The sequence below is a fragment of the Halichoeres trimaculatus genome, unplaced genomic scaffold (genome assembly GCF_033239565.1).
Source record: "Halichoeres trimaculatus isolate MK-OKI-2021-1 unplaced genomic scaffold, fHalTri1.1 fHalTri1_scaffold_1, whole genome shotgun sequence".
Lineage (NCBI taxonomy): Eukaryota > Metazoa > Chordata > Actinopteri > Labriformes > Labridae > Halichoeres > Halichoeres trimaculatus.
This window is the reverse complement of record NW_027437179.1, coordinates 15,967,623-15,985,063: the sequence shown is the minus strand read 5'-3', so window position 1 is coordinate 15,985,063 and position 17,441 is coordinate 15,967,623. Positions and strand designations below refer to the sequence as shown.

The window sequence follows — 17,441 nt, the reverse complement described above, 5'->3', positions numbered from 1 at the left end:
AATTCAATATTCAATAGCGAGACATAATTTCAGTAAACAACTTTGGAGATCGCACCTCACCGATATTGCGAGGTATTCGCGTGCTGGAAGAGTAGATGTGTCCTTACCTCAACAGTCGGTGGGAAAAATGGAATCCGACATTAATACATAAATGAAATATTTTGGATTAGCTCCGATCGTTGCGTTTTGAGAAGAAGAGGAGGCGAGCAGGGGGTGGGAGCTCTCCTCAAGTGAACCCGGTGAACTGGCGTGAACCCGTCACTGACCACGGCAAGGTACATTACATTACATTACCTTTCCACCCCTCTGCTACACTGTATGGTGACGGCAAAACAACTATGGTCGGCGGTGCAGGACGAGGCAGCTCCAAAAATTATAGCGAGTGTATTTCCTATGAACACGTGATTCAGAGCGTCATCCAAAATCCAAAAGCCCTTTCATCTAAAATTTTGGAGAGGGGCGGGGATGAGATGTGTGTGTGTGTGTGTGTGTGTGTGTGTGTGTGTGTGTGTGTGTGTGTGTGTGTGTGTGTGTGTGTGTGTGTGTGTGTGTGTGTGTGTGTGTGGTGCACATTTGGGTATGTCGTTATAGGGGTAAGGCAATGCTCTAACAGATTGGGTTATACATAGCTGCAATGGCGCGGAGCACACTGAACAGATGGATTGTATTGTGTAAATTTGGGATTTGACAGGACTTCAGTAATCTGCCGTTTCACAGCGAGCTTCATTGCCCGAAACGTCCTCTTAATTAGGTCACGTTTTTTCAATAGAGTGCTGCCGTCTTTGGAAAAGAAAATAACTCTCTTGATGGGCTACTGTGAATACTATTCGTAGTGGGAATTGTCATTTTAAGCAGGGCCTATTAGCCTGCCGTTTTAAAATAGACTTTTACGCACAGGCATAGCAGTGGTAGACCAATTTACGCAAATGCTCAATAAATGTAGCCCATTTTCATGTCAGGCTTGAAATGTTAACAAATTGAGAAATAATAATGTCATATATTTAATCTCAGATATTGTCAGAAACCTGTTGTGTAGATTAAGGATTATTCCGTCCACCCCAACCAAAAAGTACACTGGCCAGCGGTTAGGGCCCAAATCAAACATGTCCAGACAATGATATGAAATGTATAAAGCAAACGTGATGAAAAATATCTTAATGATTTTACTTTAATTTTCTTAATGAATTAAAGTGCATTCATAAACCACTGATCTAACAGTCGGTTACAGTGGGCCATACATTGATTTTAAAATACATGAGTAAGCCACTTGTATACGTTTGGCCCAGGTTTTACACACGGAGCAAAAATCATCTTCCACAACATCAGTGTTCAAGTGTAAATATACAGGGCAGAGCAACAACAGGCAGGCTCACAGTATTTCGGGGGGAGAGGGATTTACTATTCCCTCCCACTTTGTCCCGAATGGGTTCAAACCTCGCTTGTAGCAGTGGCTGTATACAATCAAGCAACAAAGATTATATACGAGAAAGATGAATCACTCAGTGGCAAAATAAAGTCCAGGCCTATCGTTGCAGTCTGTAGCAGCGCCTGCGAGTCAGAGACGTTTCTCTGAAATTACAGCTCGAGGCACAACAACGTTTCGTGCGGAAGCAGGAGATACCACGATACCAGCACTTCCACGGTTTAATATTTTCTAATGATTTCTTTTTCGTCAAGGTACAATGAAACCAATTGGTGACTATTTTTGGCAATGGAGTGTATCAATCGGGAGCTCCTCCACTGCTGGCCTGTCCATTCACTACACCTACGGACATGACTGAATAGTAACAAACTGTCCAAACATTTTTTTTTACCCTGTAGGATCATGTTCCCGTAGGCAGTTCTGCACATTTTGAAATACTGATGCTTAAGGCGAGTGACAACAGTAAAACATAGAGACTTTAATTACTCCAGTTGGCGCGCAACACCCAAGGACAGGCTAGATGCCGTAGCCATGGTTACGCGGAGTCTTCACAACTGCGCACAGTTTTGAAAGGTGGTCAAACGTTTCCGAACACATATTCTGGCCATTTTAACGCGCTACTTATCTCGAAACACCTTGCCTCATGTTCTTTTGGCAAATACCGATGAGCTCCTGTGAGTCCGTCATATCCTTTCTGGTATTTTCGAGCTTTTTAGAATAAAGTCCTTAGCCACCAGGCCTCTTTTTAATAAACAAACCCACCAGCTTTACACTGTGGGACGAAGACTGAGCTATAGTGAGATGCTTCACACCAACAATGAGCAAGTGCTGCTTCACGTCTGCAAACACCTCCGCAGATTTGAGGAAGTCAAAGTAAATGTGAGGACAGGTGAAATACTTTTGAACAATGTGTTCTTTTTATCCTACTTAAATCATAGATAAGATCTGCTTTCAAACTAAAGGTGTGGGCTTTATATCCATGTGCCATTTTTACAATGTACCAGGGATTCCGGGCATGGGAATTCCCATCGTTGTAGATACCCGGAAAAAGAGTCAGAGTGGGGGCTCTGTGTGTCATGGAGCCTTGTAACCGGATCAGTGCAGAGCAGAGGGACGCACGGGAGGCTTGTTTGCCTCCAAATGAGCCAATAAGGTTGACTTTACATTAGATTGACAGTCTTTCCCAGCGAGTCGGGAGACGACATTCTGGTTTGACAACTTTTCGACAGCCAATGCGGATCCACGAGAGACAGGAACGGAGGGAAAAAACTAAATACGAATTTTTCTTCCTGTAGGTCAAACGTTACCTGCCACCTGCCGTACGGTAGAGTCTCTGAGAGGGGAAGTGGGGAACAACACCTTCCACTATGGCTCTATCGCAACTTATTGAGGACTCACCTCTCAGGTTGGGTCTAAAACCCGCCAGTGGGACCAGTGACCTAACCCTGCAGGAGGTCTACAACGAGAGGCACCGGCTTGCTCTAGAGGAGTTGCTGTCAGGAGGTGTGGACAACTTTCTGGACTTTCTCGGGAAAGAGGGGATCCCAAACTTTTTGTCAGACGAAGAGATCAGGCGGATCAGGAGCACCGCCGTGCCCCCGCGGTGCGTGTCCTTCCACGGGGATGACCACGCTATAGAGCAGTCGCTCAGCAGCTCGGTGGACTGCTCTTCTGTCACATACTTCCCCGAGGTGTCGGACGTGGAGCCGCCGCTGCTGGAGATGGGCTGGCCCGCCTTCACCGCCGGTTCGTACCGGGGCGTTACGCGGGCGGTGGCGCACTTCCAGCCCAGCTACGGGGAGTGCATATACAGCTGCAAGGAGGCTGTGAGGCGTATGATTAAAAGTGCTAGAGAGGTATGCACAAAGACCCTCTAAATAATACAGCTGAATACTTGTTTGAACCACAGAGGACTATTTATAATCTTTGATATTAAAAAAGGAAAACAACAACTCCGTCCCACACACACGGCTGCCATTAAGCGAGATTATTTATTCCTTCAGTCAACCTTGGTTGATTATCAAAATCAAGGCCCATACATCAGTGTCTCTGGGTGTATTTTCTAACCCATTTTTTTTTACATTGCTGAACAGTTGTATGCTCTTGGTATATTTTCCAGGTCTTTGACACCGTAAAAGCATATATATTTTGGCATATTCAACACCTACACCAATTTTTTATACCGGCTATTTATCAAATCAACACACAGGACTGTTAAGGACCTGTGTTTTTGTATAAATATATAAATATCTGATGATGAAAACATTTTGGTCGTAAAATGTTCTTTGTATCGTTCTTAAAATACATGCGAGATTGTCCCCATGGAGTTCTTTTGATCAGTCTGAATATTTGAAGTTCAGGATTTTGAAATCTTGAAGAGAAGGATAAAACGATTAAAAAAATAAGCGTATGAATATTCATGATGGCTGATTGGAGCTGTCAGTTCAGCCAATGGTTTTGAAAAAGGAGACATTGCAGCATGAAGGGAGTGTGTGGCTTCTGCAGCACCTCGGGCCTGTGAAGGGCCTGCATGCCAGATGTGCCTCAGCTTGCTTTTGCTCCCTTCCATGAAACTTTGCCATCTCTCTTTCATTAGGGAGCTTTAAACGCTGGGTATCCTCTCTGGTTTTCAGCTAAAATGTGAGGGTGTGCAAATCTTAGGAGAGTTTTTTTCATTTAACTATATCCATAAGACCACTTTTTCCTTTATAATACATACACAGTCTTTATTGCTCAACTGTGTCACTGGTTGATACAACACGCTGTGCATCCACAGCCTCAATGTCCAGCTCACAGGATCAGTCTCGCCTCATCTTTCTTTGAACTCGACTGAGCACCAACACATAATCATCCAGAGAAGGAGGAGAATTACAGACAAAGCTGCTTGTGGATAACCAGTTTGATGCGATAAATCAGAGATATGTAAACACCTGTGTCTAATCCTCCACACACAATCTTTACCAGAGCATGTGAAATTCCATTCTCCTCTGTGAAAAAGAAGAAACTCAGGGCGAATCCGAGCTTAGGAAAATGGAGGCAAGCCCCGCAGTGCACCTTCTTGTCTCCCGTACAAAAGTAACTTGTTTGCTGACCAAGCGTTACTGCTGATTGCCATGGTAACAGACCACAGTCAATAGAAAGCTCATCAGCACACACATTATTGGGAGTGGGTCTTACAGAGATTCACATCTCTGTTTGAATAAGGCCTTGCATTTGATGATAATAAAAGCACAGTCATGTGCTACATCTGGTAGAGAAGTGCTGCAGTCCTAAAAGGATCTCTGTTATATTTCTACTGTAATTTTCCACTGCAGGTGATTGCCATAGTTACAGACTCCCTGACAGACCTGGATATATTTAAGGATCTTCAGGAGGCATGCTCCAACCGCAAAGTCCCCGTCTACATCCTGCTGGACCAGTCATGTGCTCCTGCTTTCCTTAAGATGTGCAGAAATGTTGGTGTACGCGTGGATGACCTACGGGTATGTGGTTGGTTCAGTACAGCTGGGTGTGGCTCTGTGTGCATAATACCAACACAAGATGGCATCAAATAAAAACACATCCTTTTAAGATCTGGCACAACTGGGCAGGTCTTGATTCATCTTTCACTCCCACGCTTTCTCTGTCTTCGTCCTCACAGCAAATGAGAGTGCGGACCCTAACTGGTACCAATTACTACATGAGATCAGGAGCCAGGATTACTGGGGAGGTCCATGAGAGGTTTATGCTGATTGATGGAAACAGAGTGGCTACAGGTTCCTACAGGTATGTCTGCAAACTGTCTCACTCAGAAACAGATACCTGAGCTGTCAGTTATGAGAGAAAAAAAATGATTTTTCAGACTGCAGGGGAGTCTTTTTACTTTTTTTTGTGCATGCTGTGTGTGGAAATTAGAATCTCTTTACCGAGAGTCATGCTTGTTTTTAAATGTCATTCCTGGGCAGGTTCAATTGGACTGATGGCAAACTAAACAGCAGCAACCTAATTGAGCTTTCTGGACAGATAACGGAGAAATTTGATGAGGAGTTTCGTATTCTCTATGCCCAATCTCTGCCTATAAACACTCGAGGACCAACCAGTGTTAGAAACAGCGGCATATACGAGCATCTCCTCATCAAACCCTCAGTCGTCTCCTCTCCTCGCCTGGCCAGCGGGACGCCAGTGGAGCCATTGTGTTTGACCAGCACTCCCAGCCGCAAGCCCCAAACCATGACCATCCAGCCTCTATGTGAACCCTCTACACTGGATCACTGTGTGACCAGCACAGTGCCTGAAACACCCACCATGGGGGAGGGCTGGGTGGAGCAGCAGCATGCGCAGGAGGAGATCCTGGCTGGTAACACTGCCCTGCACCTTCCTGTTGAAGAGTTAGCCGAGAACGAGCTGGTGACCCCCAACATTATCTCCTGCCATGCCTTCACTCAGACCAGCCCTTCACTGACAGACAGTGACACCCAGATGGACCAGGAGCCCACACATCACCCCAACACTGTCATCACACTGCCAAAGACAGCTCTGAGCCAGGCCATTCCTTCCTCTTTTGAGCCTTCTGGGCGCATCGCTGCCACCAACGGAGCTGCAGATGAAACCCTAAAGGACTGCTTCCGTAAGCTGTCCAAAGAGCGCCAGCACCACTTCTCCACTATCCGCTCCAAGCTGGAGCACATGGTGACCAGCTTGTCTCAGAGAAGAGAACTAGCAGATCTCACCAACATGACTCAGGGGGCTCACGCTCTCAGCAGGCAGAGGGTACACAAAGAGTGTGGGCAGGAACCAAACCCCAGACTGCTTGTTGAAAGTGCTGGCATGGGCACATGGCCAAGAGCCAGATGTGCACACTAGTTTGTCCTCAGGGATTTTGGTGATGGGGGGTAGTGGGGGAAGAGCTATGGCAAGGTTTCGCATGGATCTTCAGTTCCAAATAAGTGGTTTTGGCTTGTGCAGTAGAATTCCTAAATTCCACTATTTGTCTTCTTTTCTGCAGTGCCTTCTTTTGTCCTTTTCACACTGTGTCGTGTCCTTGTCAAAGCATTTTTTTAATGTGGTAAAACAGAATACCTAATGACATTAACATCTCTTGAAATGATTATTTTAACCAAAGATACTGCAATAATAATTGTATGACCTTGTAAGTTCCTGAGTCTGAATCACTGACACGACTGTGGCTGTATAAAATCTGCTGTAGTGCGAGTGAAAATGCACCAAGGTGCTGTTTTTTTCCAAATCACATTTGGCTGCATCACTGCATCTGATCAACATTCCAGAGAGAAGCTGGCTCTCATTGTGCTTTGCTAATAAACAAAGTACTATTTTACTGGATGAGTGTTTTTTTTTACTACTTACTACTTATCCATCCCTTGTGTTCACTTTTCTTTTTGTACTTGAAGTTGCAATCTATTCTTTTGAAGCACGTCTTAAAAAACATTTGTTCAGAAGTTTCAGGAAACATGAGGAAGCACACCAGGCCAAAGTGCCTTAACAAAGAAAATAAGCACCTGCGCCTCGTACACTGCAGTGTCTTCATGCAATTAGTTGAGAGGCAGCATCTGTGATACTGGCACCTCTGCTGATTATGCAGCCAATCACAGTTTGTATCCAGGGAGGATTTGGAAGAGAAGCTCTGTCACAGATTACAAACACAGATTAGGAGTAATGCTAAATGAATGCTTCTTTATATGCACAGATTGGATTTTACAAATGCAAATTCTTTGTTGATGTATTAAGTTTCATATTTGGGTCCCAAATAGAAATTCTAACATTATTTTTGCAAAGAGGGATTTTAGATGACTAATCAGTGGAAATTGCTCATTTTTATGCAGCAGTGAAACAAATGGTTGGCATTTTTGCAAAGCTCCACATCATCAACAATCCACTTAAAGTTATTTTGAGTCGCCACATAAATAAACTCGTGGTTAACCAGGCACTTGGTTCGGCTGAGTCTTTCACAAACAGAGTTTCAGTCGTCGTATCTCACACCTCGGCACAAAGGTCTCACTGTGAATGATCAAAACAGGTTTGTGCCTTGGCTGCGGTGAGAGGTGTGTGCAGATTGCTTTGAGTTATAAATGTATGACTCACTTCCACTTTAATGAGATTAATGTTTAACGATTTTTCAGAGATAAAATGTTACCATCCCGTACAAAGATAATAAAATGCAGCCGATTACAGCAGGTGAATTAAAACAATTGATGGCCAAAGATTTGTGTTGGCAGACGATGGACTTAAACTCCTGTTTCAACATTTAACATGCCCGTGCCGTGTGTTTGTGTGTGTGTGTGTGTGTGTGTGTGTGTGTGTGTGTGTGTGTGTGTGTGTATGTTAATTTTATTTCATTTTCATTTCATCACTTTTTAATTCCAGTATTGCTCTAAAGAGATAAAAACAAAGTGAACTTTCAGTTGTGTCACAATCATATTTTTAACAGCATTTATTTCTGAATTTGTTGACAGTAAGCATAGCTCTCCAAGACAATTTATTTTTAATTGGAAATCTGGAATATTCTATCTTTTATTAATGAAGCAACTTATAAGTACATAATGAAAAGAGTGAAATTGGGTACGATTCTGGTGTATTCAAATTCAGATTGGATTTTGAAGTATCGTACACTTATACTTTATATTTAACAAAAATAATCAGACGGCTATGAATTAAATAGTACTTTTAACATGAGATAAACAGTTTTGTCTCTTTTTTGATACCTCTGAGTCTTTGTCTTTGTTCTTTTTAACTGTTCAGTTTCAAACAAAACAACGAAGAGAAATTCCTCGGAAATAATGAGGATGATCCGACGGCCGACCAGCTGATCATTACCTACATAAATATAATGGTTGTTTCATATAAACCCTCAGAAATTGTCATTCTAATAGAAAATAAAATATAAGAAATGAACTGTCCACCCTCCAAAACTGAAGTAAGAGTTTGCTTTAATAAAAGGAAACATATGTAGAAAAAAAAAGTGCTGGCGATTTATGTTTCGAATATTTTGGTCTTTTCTTTTTTTCTTTTCATAGACACAAAAATAACTCTCCTAATATTGTGTGTGTGTGTGTGTGTGTGTGTGTGTGTGTGTGTGTGTGTGTGTGTGTGTGTGTGTGTGTGTGTGTGTGTGTGTGTGTGTGTGTGTATTAAATGCTTGAAGGGCAAAATGAACCGAGATTACTCCCAAAGCTGAATATTGCGTGAACTGCAGAATGTTGTAGTCATCAGGTGGAGGCAGCAGCTCCATCCACTGGGACTTGGCTTGAGCATCTGGAGGGTCACCAGTTTAAGTACCAGTGTGGACCCAGTTTAGAAACTGGGCTGGATGCCAGAGAGGTGCTTGTACATATTTTCCTGATGCTCTTGAGCAAGGCATCAGATCAACTGCTCAGGAGCACTCTCCAGTGGCAGCTCTTTAACTCTGCAAATACAGTCCTGTTAGTGCATGTGTGTGTGTCTCATGATGTTAAATCCAGAGTTAAAAAGAAAGTAAAAAAGAATTCCCTCCATTAGGATAAATAAAGTACATCTTATCTTAAAGGTAATAAACGTCATTATTTCATTGGTCTCATTATTACCACGGAGACTTATCACACCCTTCAATTACAACTTTCACAGCAATAAGGTCAGAGCAGCAGGCCCTTCAGTGGCACCTCCTGCAGTGTGTGTGTGTGCAGTGTGTGTGTGATCACACATGCAACACATCAAAAGCTTCTGCATTCATTATGTGAAATGGTGCAGCTAAAAGGGAATTGGTCTTAGATTAAATACAATAGCGATGATATGTGAGAAAATGGTATTTGATTTTAATTGGCTTCTGCAAAGCAACCACCAACTGTAATCAAGGAAGCAGTGGGGGATCCACGGCACAACAGCCTGTACCGACTCCACCACGCCTGTTAGAAAACAAAGGAACTCACACTTTACATTTCATTGGCGACAGTTAAAAAAAAAGATACCAATGTTTTATATACATTTTGTTTCTCATCTTGGATTAAAGGGCCATTTTCAGCTTATTTACTTGAATCTCGATGGTGTTGAGCGTCAGATACACTAGCAGCACTCAGCCACCAGAGAGAGCCCTGTCCTCAGCAAAGACTGCTCACTGACTCAACCTCTTCACTCCGTCCTGTGTTTGAACCTCAGCTGTTGAGTGATTTCTCTGAATTAAACACTGTCGTTTCAGTTTTTCCTTAAACACCTCAGCTGAGTTATCTTTATTCACTCTAAATGTTTCAAACATTAGTGGCAGGTTGTCTGACTGGCTGCAAACAATGCATGGATGTATTAGGGAAAGACAGACAGGATCTGATGCTCTTTCAGGTCATTTTTGCTCATTTTTGGAGAATTGTTGTGGTTAAAACCATCCTGCAGAATTATGGGTAAAGGTGTAACAGGATATCCTACCAAATCCTATGATATTATTGATATTATATGTTGTTGAATAACACCCATACAGATACCAACATAACATTTTTATAGTAGATGTGCAGAAAAAGGGGTAAAATGTGTTTTTTTTCCTGCAGGTTAGATGTTAAATGTTTGTGGTGGTTGTGTGTTTTTGTAAAAACTGGGTTGCACTTATTACGTATGAAAGTCTGTACATGTGTCTTATTGTCTAAGAGTAATCCTGGCACTTTTAGCTTTGGACTCACAGAATCAAAAGCCAGGGTGTGTGTAGTATTTAACACCAACAGCGCCTCTGCCCCTCCTCGCGGCCCTTCAGAGTCCCATGGGGAAAGAATAGATCAGGATGATGCAGACAGACAGCTCTCGTCCTGCAATTGATTACTAAATTGACTTCCATCATCATTTATGTTTATGCACACACCCTCTGTGGCTTCATCTGGATGCAAGGACGAGACTTTTAGGAATAACACAGAGGATTGTCATCAGGTGAAAAGTAATTTGAGTAGTGGATTCTGTGACAGCTTGTTATATTTTGGTTCTGCCTCCTGTATGAAGCAAAAATCAAGTTTGGCTTCTGACACAGACTGTCAGAGTCAAACGGCTCTCCTGGTGCTGAACATAAACCTTTTAATTACTGCAAACATGGTTGATGAGTTTGAAGCTTGATTACTTGGCCTTCATTAGTCAGATTGTGAGCTATAGTGACTCCCAGAGGTACAATTTGGCATCTCTAAACACTACCAGCCTCTGTGTTTAGCAATTACATTTACCCTACAGTACACCGAAACAGGTGTGTGCAGCCAAAAGCACACAAACAACTCATGTTTGTGCATTCATACATTTAGATATCAGCTTGAAAACAAACTGGGCTGTAAGTAAGAGTTTCATCCTGTTCTCTAATTCAGAGGAGAAACCTGACTAACAGAAAACACTGATAAAATGTGCTTAGTGTGCTGAGTCCTACTTTGCTTAACTCTGCCTGTCATAATGATTTCATGTTTGCTGTGCCATCTTGGCTTTGTTTTCCATCAGGGCGGCCGGTGGTTGTCACTACAGCGAGGAGGAAGCGTTCTGCCTCAGGCCACAACACACTGATAACGAACGCTCAGCTCAATGGAAAAATAAAGTGTGTCCGAATTATGCTGTGAGGATTTGGCAGTTGTTTGGGCTTGTGAGTCAGATACAGTGACATTAGTGGATGTTTAGTTTGCACAATAGTCACTTCCTGTGCAGCAATGCTGATGCCAGACCCCGTAGGTTGAAACAGGTAGAACTCATTGTTGATAAGCTCTTTGTGCTAAACTGCATGTTGAGCTTAAACATGCTGTCCGGCTGCAGCCTTGACACTATTTTTAGTCGTGTACAGCTGCTCCGTAGCGCCCAGCCATTCACTGGAGATTTATGGCATCAGCCCCTGAGAAACAGCTGTAGTCCTGCAGCCTGGTCGTAAGAAAAGCAAGAGGAGGTTTGTTCAAAGTAGTTTTGTTTGCTTATCCTGTGTTTTTTTGAGAATGAAATGGATTTATCAGTGAGTGGGATGTCTCGTGCTGGAGGATGGTGAAACCACAAGTCTGGAGCGTCCAGTGCTGCAGCAATGAGTCAGACCCTGGTCACAACGCCACCTGGGTCCAACACATGTTCAACACTTGTGGAGAACCTCTCCCCCACAGCACCATGTGTCCTTAGCTCAGCATACTGCTACATCTGAAAAATAACAATAGAGTTTGTTTCTGATGACGGTGACTCTGTGTTTTCTTTCAGCTCCCTGGTGACAGGGGGGGAGAAAAGATTCCTAGGACTTTGTGTTGGGTACAAAAACAAAGATATGTCCTTTTGTCCATTTTCTGCTCTCCTGTTCCTCTTGATACTTTATCTACAGTCCAGTTCACCACAGCCTAAGTCTGAAGAGAACTAACACATGATCACATTCATGTTAAGTGGCAGGCGACTTCTGCAGTGAGCAGAGAAGAGGGCCTGGGGTTAGGAGGAAAGACAGCAACACAGAGAGAGAAAAGAGAGTGTGTGTTTGTGTGTTGGGAGTGGGGACTAAACACACAGCTCCCTCAGGCACACTGTGGTAGCTAAGCTTAAGTTTAGCTTATCACCGTCAGTTTGTTGTCTCCATTATTCAAAGGGACACCTTATCAGCCGGGGCGACTCGTATTAGGTCTCTCCACTGTGGGATCCACACAATGATGTTCTACATTGCCCCCACATTAACTCTGGTGTCTATTTCAGCAGCTCTCTATCCATTTATTGATGCATGTCTCTCATTGATCTCTGCATTGATTTGCCATGCAATCCATTACCCATCTGTCTGTTTCAGCGGGCTTTTAAATGATTCGTCAGATTGAGCTATCAAGGGGAGTAGTGGTGAAGTCCAAAGGTTGGTGATACATCCAAGGAGCAATGAATGCTTTGTGTGTATGTGTGTGTGTGTGTGTGTGTGTGTGTGTGTGTGTGTGTGTGTGTGTGTGTGTGTGTGTGTGTGTGTGTGTGTGTGTGTGTGTGTGTGTGTGTATGAATGTGTGTATGAATGTGTGTATATGTGTGTTGGAGGTTGTGTACAGGTACTGTCAGGCATCCAGGTTAGAACAACAATATGCTGGGCTTTCATAAAGCTAAACTACGGTGGCTGGTAGGTGTCAGCTGAATTGCAAAAGCCACAAAACAACGAAAGTTAAAAAGGCAGTTATCCCAACTGAACAAGAAAAGTTGTGAAAGTAAGTAAATGATTGTTTTTTTCAAAGGGGACATATCATGCTTTTTTCTCCTTTTCACTATACCATACTAGGATGCCTGTAAAGCATTTCTGCCCTCAGTACAAGTCATTTAGTTCCTTCATTGCCCTACAATAGCGTTCTCAATATCCTCATTTTAGGCCATTCTGAAGATCTCGTTGAAACGCTCCGTTTCGAGAATGACCTCCAGTAACCTCGCAACGTCACAGCCCTTTGTGCTCTGATTGGTCGGTTCTATCAGAGGGACGGAGGGGGTAGAGCCAGGGGGCGGTTTTTGCAGCATGGCAGTATTTACAAAATCGTGAATGGAGCAGACCGAGCGAGTTTGCTGCTTGCCAAAACTTCACTGTAAGGCATTGATAGCACTAATAAAATGGCAGAGTGTAGGATACGTCCTTTTATATTGGACCCTGAGTCAGACCCGGACGGTTCTGCAGCTCAGGAGAAAGAAAATCCACCTCGACACAGATCATCTCAGGACGCTTCAGTGTGGTTTATACGTTTATACTCGGCTCTTGGTGGGTGTATCCCTCGGTGGTGGTTGTGTGACTAACTGACTTCACAGAGGAGGAGCTGCTTTATCAGATTACTCCAATAAAAAGAAAGGATCCTTGTGTCGTCACGACGGTCAAAATCTCACGGCCGAATGACAATGACCGATTTTCAGAGGCATCAAATCTCGTTCTAGGATATCAGAAAAAATACAATATCTCAATTTTTGAAAATTCAGGGGGTGTAAGGTCTTGTTTTCAAATTTATCATATTATATGTAAGTATTAAATCAGGGATCAGCATGATATGTCCCCTTTGATAATTTCAGCTATGATAAATAAAGCTCTAATGCCAACGTTATGACATGACCAAGAGGCAACATCCAGTTAGTAAAAATGAAGCCTATTTGGAAGTGCTCAAAGTTGCTCTTCATCATCATCAAGAATCCACTTGAGGCTGGCTGCAGAAAGACCGGAAGTCACGTACACACCCAGCCATAAAACAGACTTTTACGGCATTAAAAAACATATTTACAGCCTGGTTCAAAAAATGGCTTGTGTCTAAAACACTGATTTAACTATCGGCACACACTGTACGGTGAGTGAATTTTTTTCTTACTCTGCAGTTTAGAAGTTATCAGGATGGTTTGATTGTCCAGTCAGAGGTACAGCTCAGGTCACGTGGCTGGCAGGCGTCCAGTAGCTGTTCGAAAGAAAACTTACAGCTGTTTCATAAAGCTAAAAATAAGATAACACGTTACTGGTTGATAAAGAAATGCAAGTACTATGGAGGAGAGGCCCCTACAAAGCTGAAGTTAAAAAAGGAAAACTACTAACTTTCACAAATTTTCTGCGTGTTTACTGGTTTTTGCATTCGTGTTTCTGTTTTTGCTTCCATGTTATTCTATTTGCAAATTGTCTGACACCTACTGGCCACCGTACTTAACGCATTTTGGCACCCATCAAAATACGGTTTTCAACACCTTTTATTAACAGTTAAGTACCAGTTAGTCTGATCTTGATTTAAATGATTTATTTAAGTCAAGTTTATTTTTACTATGCCGTTTTTATTTTAATATCCAGTGCTCATTTAAACAGATTTTTAAAGATCTTGTGAAGTCGATGATCGATGATCAATTATCTAGTCAGAGGTGTGACAGTTTTCTGTTTGAATCTGTCTTTTCTCCCTCAAGTTGCAGTGACCATGTGTAAAACCAATCTTTTTTATTTCCATGCTAAAAATACACAGACATTTTTGAGGCCACATCACTTTCAAGAAAGCTGGTGACTACTTTGTAAAACTGGTTTAGCTCCCCTCGTACATGTTATGTTTCCTGAGGCAGCACACGTTACATTTCAAGTAGTGGCCCATCACTGCATGAAACCCTCCCAGTTTTAACTTATACCACTGTCCTGTCTCTCAGTAAAGATTTAAAAACCCTAAAGTAAACTACTTAAACTTTAAAAATTCTGCTTCCTGTTTTTTTTTTGTTGCAAGGAAGTTGAGATTGAGGAGGTTTTCACCTGACACAGCCATATTCTGAAAGCACACCCTCGACACAGAAGCTCACTCTTAGTTCTATTAATTATTTTCCAAACATGTCTTCTTTTACTCAAAGAAAAAAAAAGTGTCAGGGCTTCATCATTTTGGAATAATGTTCTGAGCTTTCCAGAGAACATCTAAATCTCCTGGTTAAAACACACTTAAAGGAGAACAAAGAAAACGCCAGCAGCCAAACATCGATGAGGAGGACTAAGATGTGGGGGTTTCCAGATTGAGATGCAAGATGGATTCATATATATTCATGAATTCAGTCAGAAAAGTCAAACGGAGGCAGTATGATAATCTTGCAGTAATTGCATTTTTCCCTCCAACTGTTTTTGGCAGAGCTGAGCGCCACATCCCGAGACATGTGGCGGGAAATGTGGTCTCGTGGAGTGTCACGGCGGTGAACAGTGGATACATTTTGACCCTGTACCCAAGGCCGGTTAATTCACAGCGGGGTCAAGTGGTGGTTATGCCAAATCCAGTGGATTCATGGCTAATGGGAGGGCTATCATCAGTCCTTGGATGGTCAATTATATGTTTAATTAAGCAAGACAGACATCAGATAATTGAACTATTGACTGCTCTCTTCCAGTCCCATTTGTCTTCTGGTTGAAGGAGAGCACAGCTGAAGTCATATCAGGTTTGTTTGCGAGGCCGACATCCTGATGAGAGTAGAAACAAAATCCTGTCCTTTTATTTACTCGCCTGCTGTTTTTGATGTCCTGACCTCTGACTGAGGAACTTTTTGGTTACATTTTCTGACGGGGCACTCTCTCTGCTGCCATTATAAGCCCAAAAAAAGGGAAACATCCTAAAGGACCATATTTCAAACCATCAAGCTGTTTTTTTCTCCATACTTGTCAGTCTGCTGGATACATGTCAGCAGCCGTCGGAAAAGTGCTGACATGGCTGCCCTCCTGTCCGGCAGCCCGCTCCCTCTGTGTGAACTTGGATTTAGCTCAAGGGTATAGCCACCCTGCTAATGTGATGTAGCTCCAAGAAGGAAACAAATTGGCCTGACGTCTCATACACTGCCTTGTCTTGATTGTGTGATGGCTTCTACTGCTAATGTGTTACGATGGGTAGACCTGCACGGAGAGGGAGGCGAGTGTGTGTATGTGAGAAAGGGAGGGAAGAGGGAGGATGGGGGAAGGGCCTCAGTCTGCAAGATCAGCACAAGTGGAATTGCATTGATTCAGTTAACTGCAGAGTTGGAGCGTGATGTGGAATTCTGTTTATCAAGGGTGGAGTTTACACGATAGGCTCCATTTTGATCTTATTTTCTACATAGCATTCATAATCAGCTCAGGCTGCCTTATTTCAGCCTCTGGGTACCAGCTCATCTCTCTACATGTAGCCCGGCCTCACCTGGAGTTTCATATGATGGCTAAACGAGCAAATCTGTTCATACTGGTTGAATATTTAAGTAGAAATGGTTACACTGTGTTTTTCTTAACGTCTTTTGTACCAAAAATGTTTCTGGAAATGCTTACACAGCTCAAACTGGCAGTAACACACAGTAAACATCATCACAGTCTGAGTTAATCTGCAAGATGAGATTCAAACACTGATGCCATGTTCTGTAAATCACCAGGAAATGTGCCGCACGTCGTGAGTAAACGCAGTTTTTCAATTATTATTCAAACTGGATCGACCAAGAAGGACATCTGGCAGATCTTAACAAACTGCTTAATAATCTCAAACACTGTATTAATTGCTGGGAGTAAAGCACAGAAATATGTCTCTCTCCAAACAAGGGATTAATTTTACATGCAGCTGCCAGAAAAAAGACACAGTTCTGAGAAACGTCTTAAAGTGAGTGATGAATCTGTTTCAGATCAGTTAAAACAGGATAACAATGTACAGAAAATAACAAAAAGTCTGGTGTTTATTGTATTTACGAGCCTCTATACAGCGCATACACACACCTGAAGTAAGGAGTCTCTTTCTTGAACGTATCCTTAAAATGACCACACTGTAAATCAGTATTTTTTTTGTTTTCTCCCTCTCTCTTCCCTCTCCTTATTTCACTGTCTAGTTGAAGGGAATTTGTCTCTAAGGGTTTATCATGAGTGCTTCATATCCCACCCCCCGTTTGTCATTTTGCTGATCCAGACGCTTTTTTCATATTCCACTATTCTTATCATCCACTGGCAGTAAGATGATCCATTTCACTTATTTCTTAGAAGTGTGGCTGTAGCCCAAGTCAATATCTCCAGGATGAGTCCGGTGGATGGAGGGCTGGCCGAGGCGGGGCAGCTAGTTAACGGCTCTGGTGATGCCGGCACTGGTGGCGCAGGACCTTTTTTTTTATCCGGAGTCAGCAAGGGTAAAATGTCAAGCATTTCTTAGGGAAGCAGCTCCATAGGATTCCATTCGAAGCTTTAATCTTAATTGAGAGCATCGCACATTGATATTCCATAGGCCTCTTTGCCCTTCGCCTCTCAGCTACTTTCATTTAGAGGACAGCCGTACTGCACTAGAGCATGGGGATTGCTTTGTCAGACAGCCAAGAGGCCAAAGGCAAGGTCAACCTCTCTTTGTAACGGTGGCTCACTGTGGAGTGAAGGCATCACCTCTTTGAAGCTGTCATGCTTTTGTCAAACATTTCTGAGTCGTCCTGGAGTGAATCCTAAGGAACTTTATCACCTAATGATTTCAAAGTGGCATGAATGGAGAGCTTATTTTATTGTATTATTATCTCTGCCAAGGAGGTTATGTTTTGGGGGAGTTTGTTTGTTTGTATCTTTGTGAACAACATAAGTCAAAAAGAAACAAAGAGATATTGATGAAATTTTCAGGAAATGTTCGAAATGACATAAGGAAGAAGTGATTAAGTTTTGGAGGTG

General features: G+C 42.7%; 2 protein-coding genes across 3 annotated transcripts in view; one reads left to right on the top strand and one right to left on the bottom strand.

Annotated features, from left to right (window-relative positions):
- zhx3a (zinc fingers and homeoboxes 3a) overlaps nt 1-17,441 on the bottom strand; it is a 46,132-nt gene that overhangs the window by 12,333 nt on the left and 16,358 nt on the right. The window contains exon 1 of one of the 2 annotated variants that reach the window (XM_074676513.1): nt 108-247. The exons of the other annotated variant lie outside the window; for it this stretch is intronic. The gene's annotated coding sequence lies outside the window, so the exon portion shown is untranslated. Of the gene's footprint in view, nt 1-107; nt 248-17,441 lie in introns of those variants that run through there. 2 annotated transcript variants of the gene reach the window in all.
- Nucleotides 150-6,807, top strand: fam83d (family with sequence similarity 83 member D). The gene is made up of 5 exons (XM_074676553.1): nt 150-275; nt 2,719-3,279; nt 4,738-4,905; nt 5,064-5,188; nt 5,368-6,807. The coding sequence occupies exons 2-5, from the start codon at nt 2,791-2,793 to the stop codon at nt 6,263-6,265; spliced, it is 1,680 nt and encodes a 559-aa protein (XP_074532654.1). The 5' UTR covers nt 150-275; nt 2,719-2,790; the 3' UTR covers nt 6,266-6,807.

What these genes read in the sequence shown, in the direction of transcription:
- fam83d (XM_074676553.1), top strand. Translation starts at nt 2,791, where the DNA reads ATGGCTCTATCGCAACTTATTGAGGACTCACCTCTCAGGTTGGGTCTA. An exon ending in TACGCGTGGATGACCTACGG is followed by an intron (nt 4,906 to 5,063) that starts GTATGTGGTTGG and finishes TCGTCCTCACAG; the next exon opens with CAAATGAGAGTGCGGACCCT. An exon ending in GTGGCTACAGGTTCCTACAG is followed by an intron (nt 5,189 to 5,367) that starts GTATGTCTGCAA and finishes ATTCCTGGGCAG; the next exon opens with GTTCAATTGGACTGATGGCA.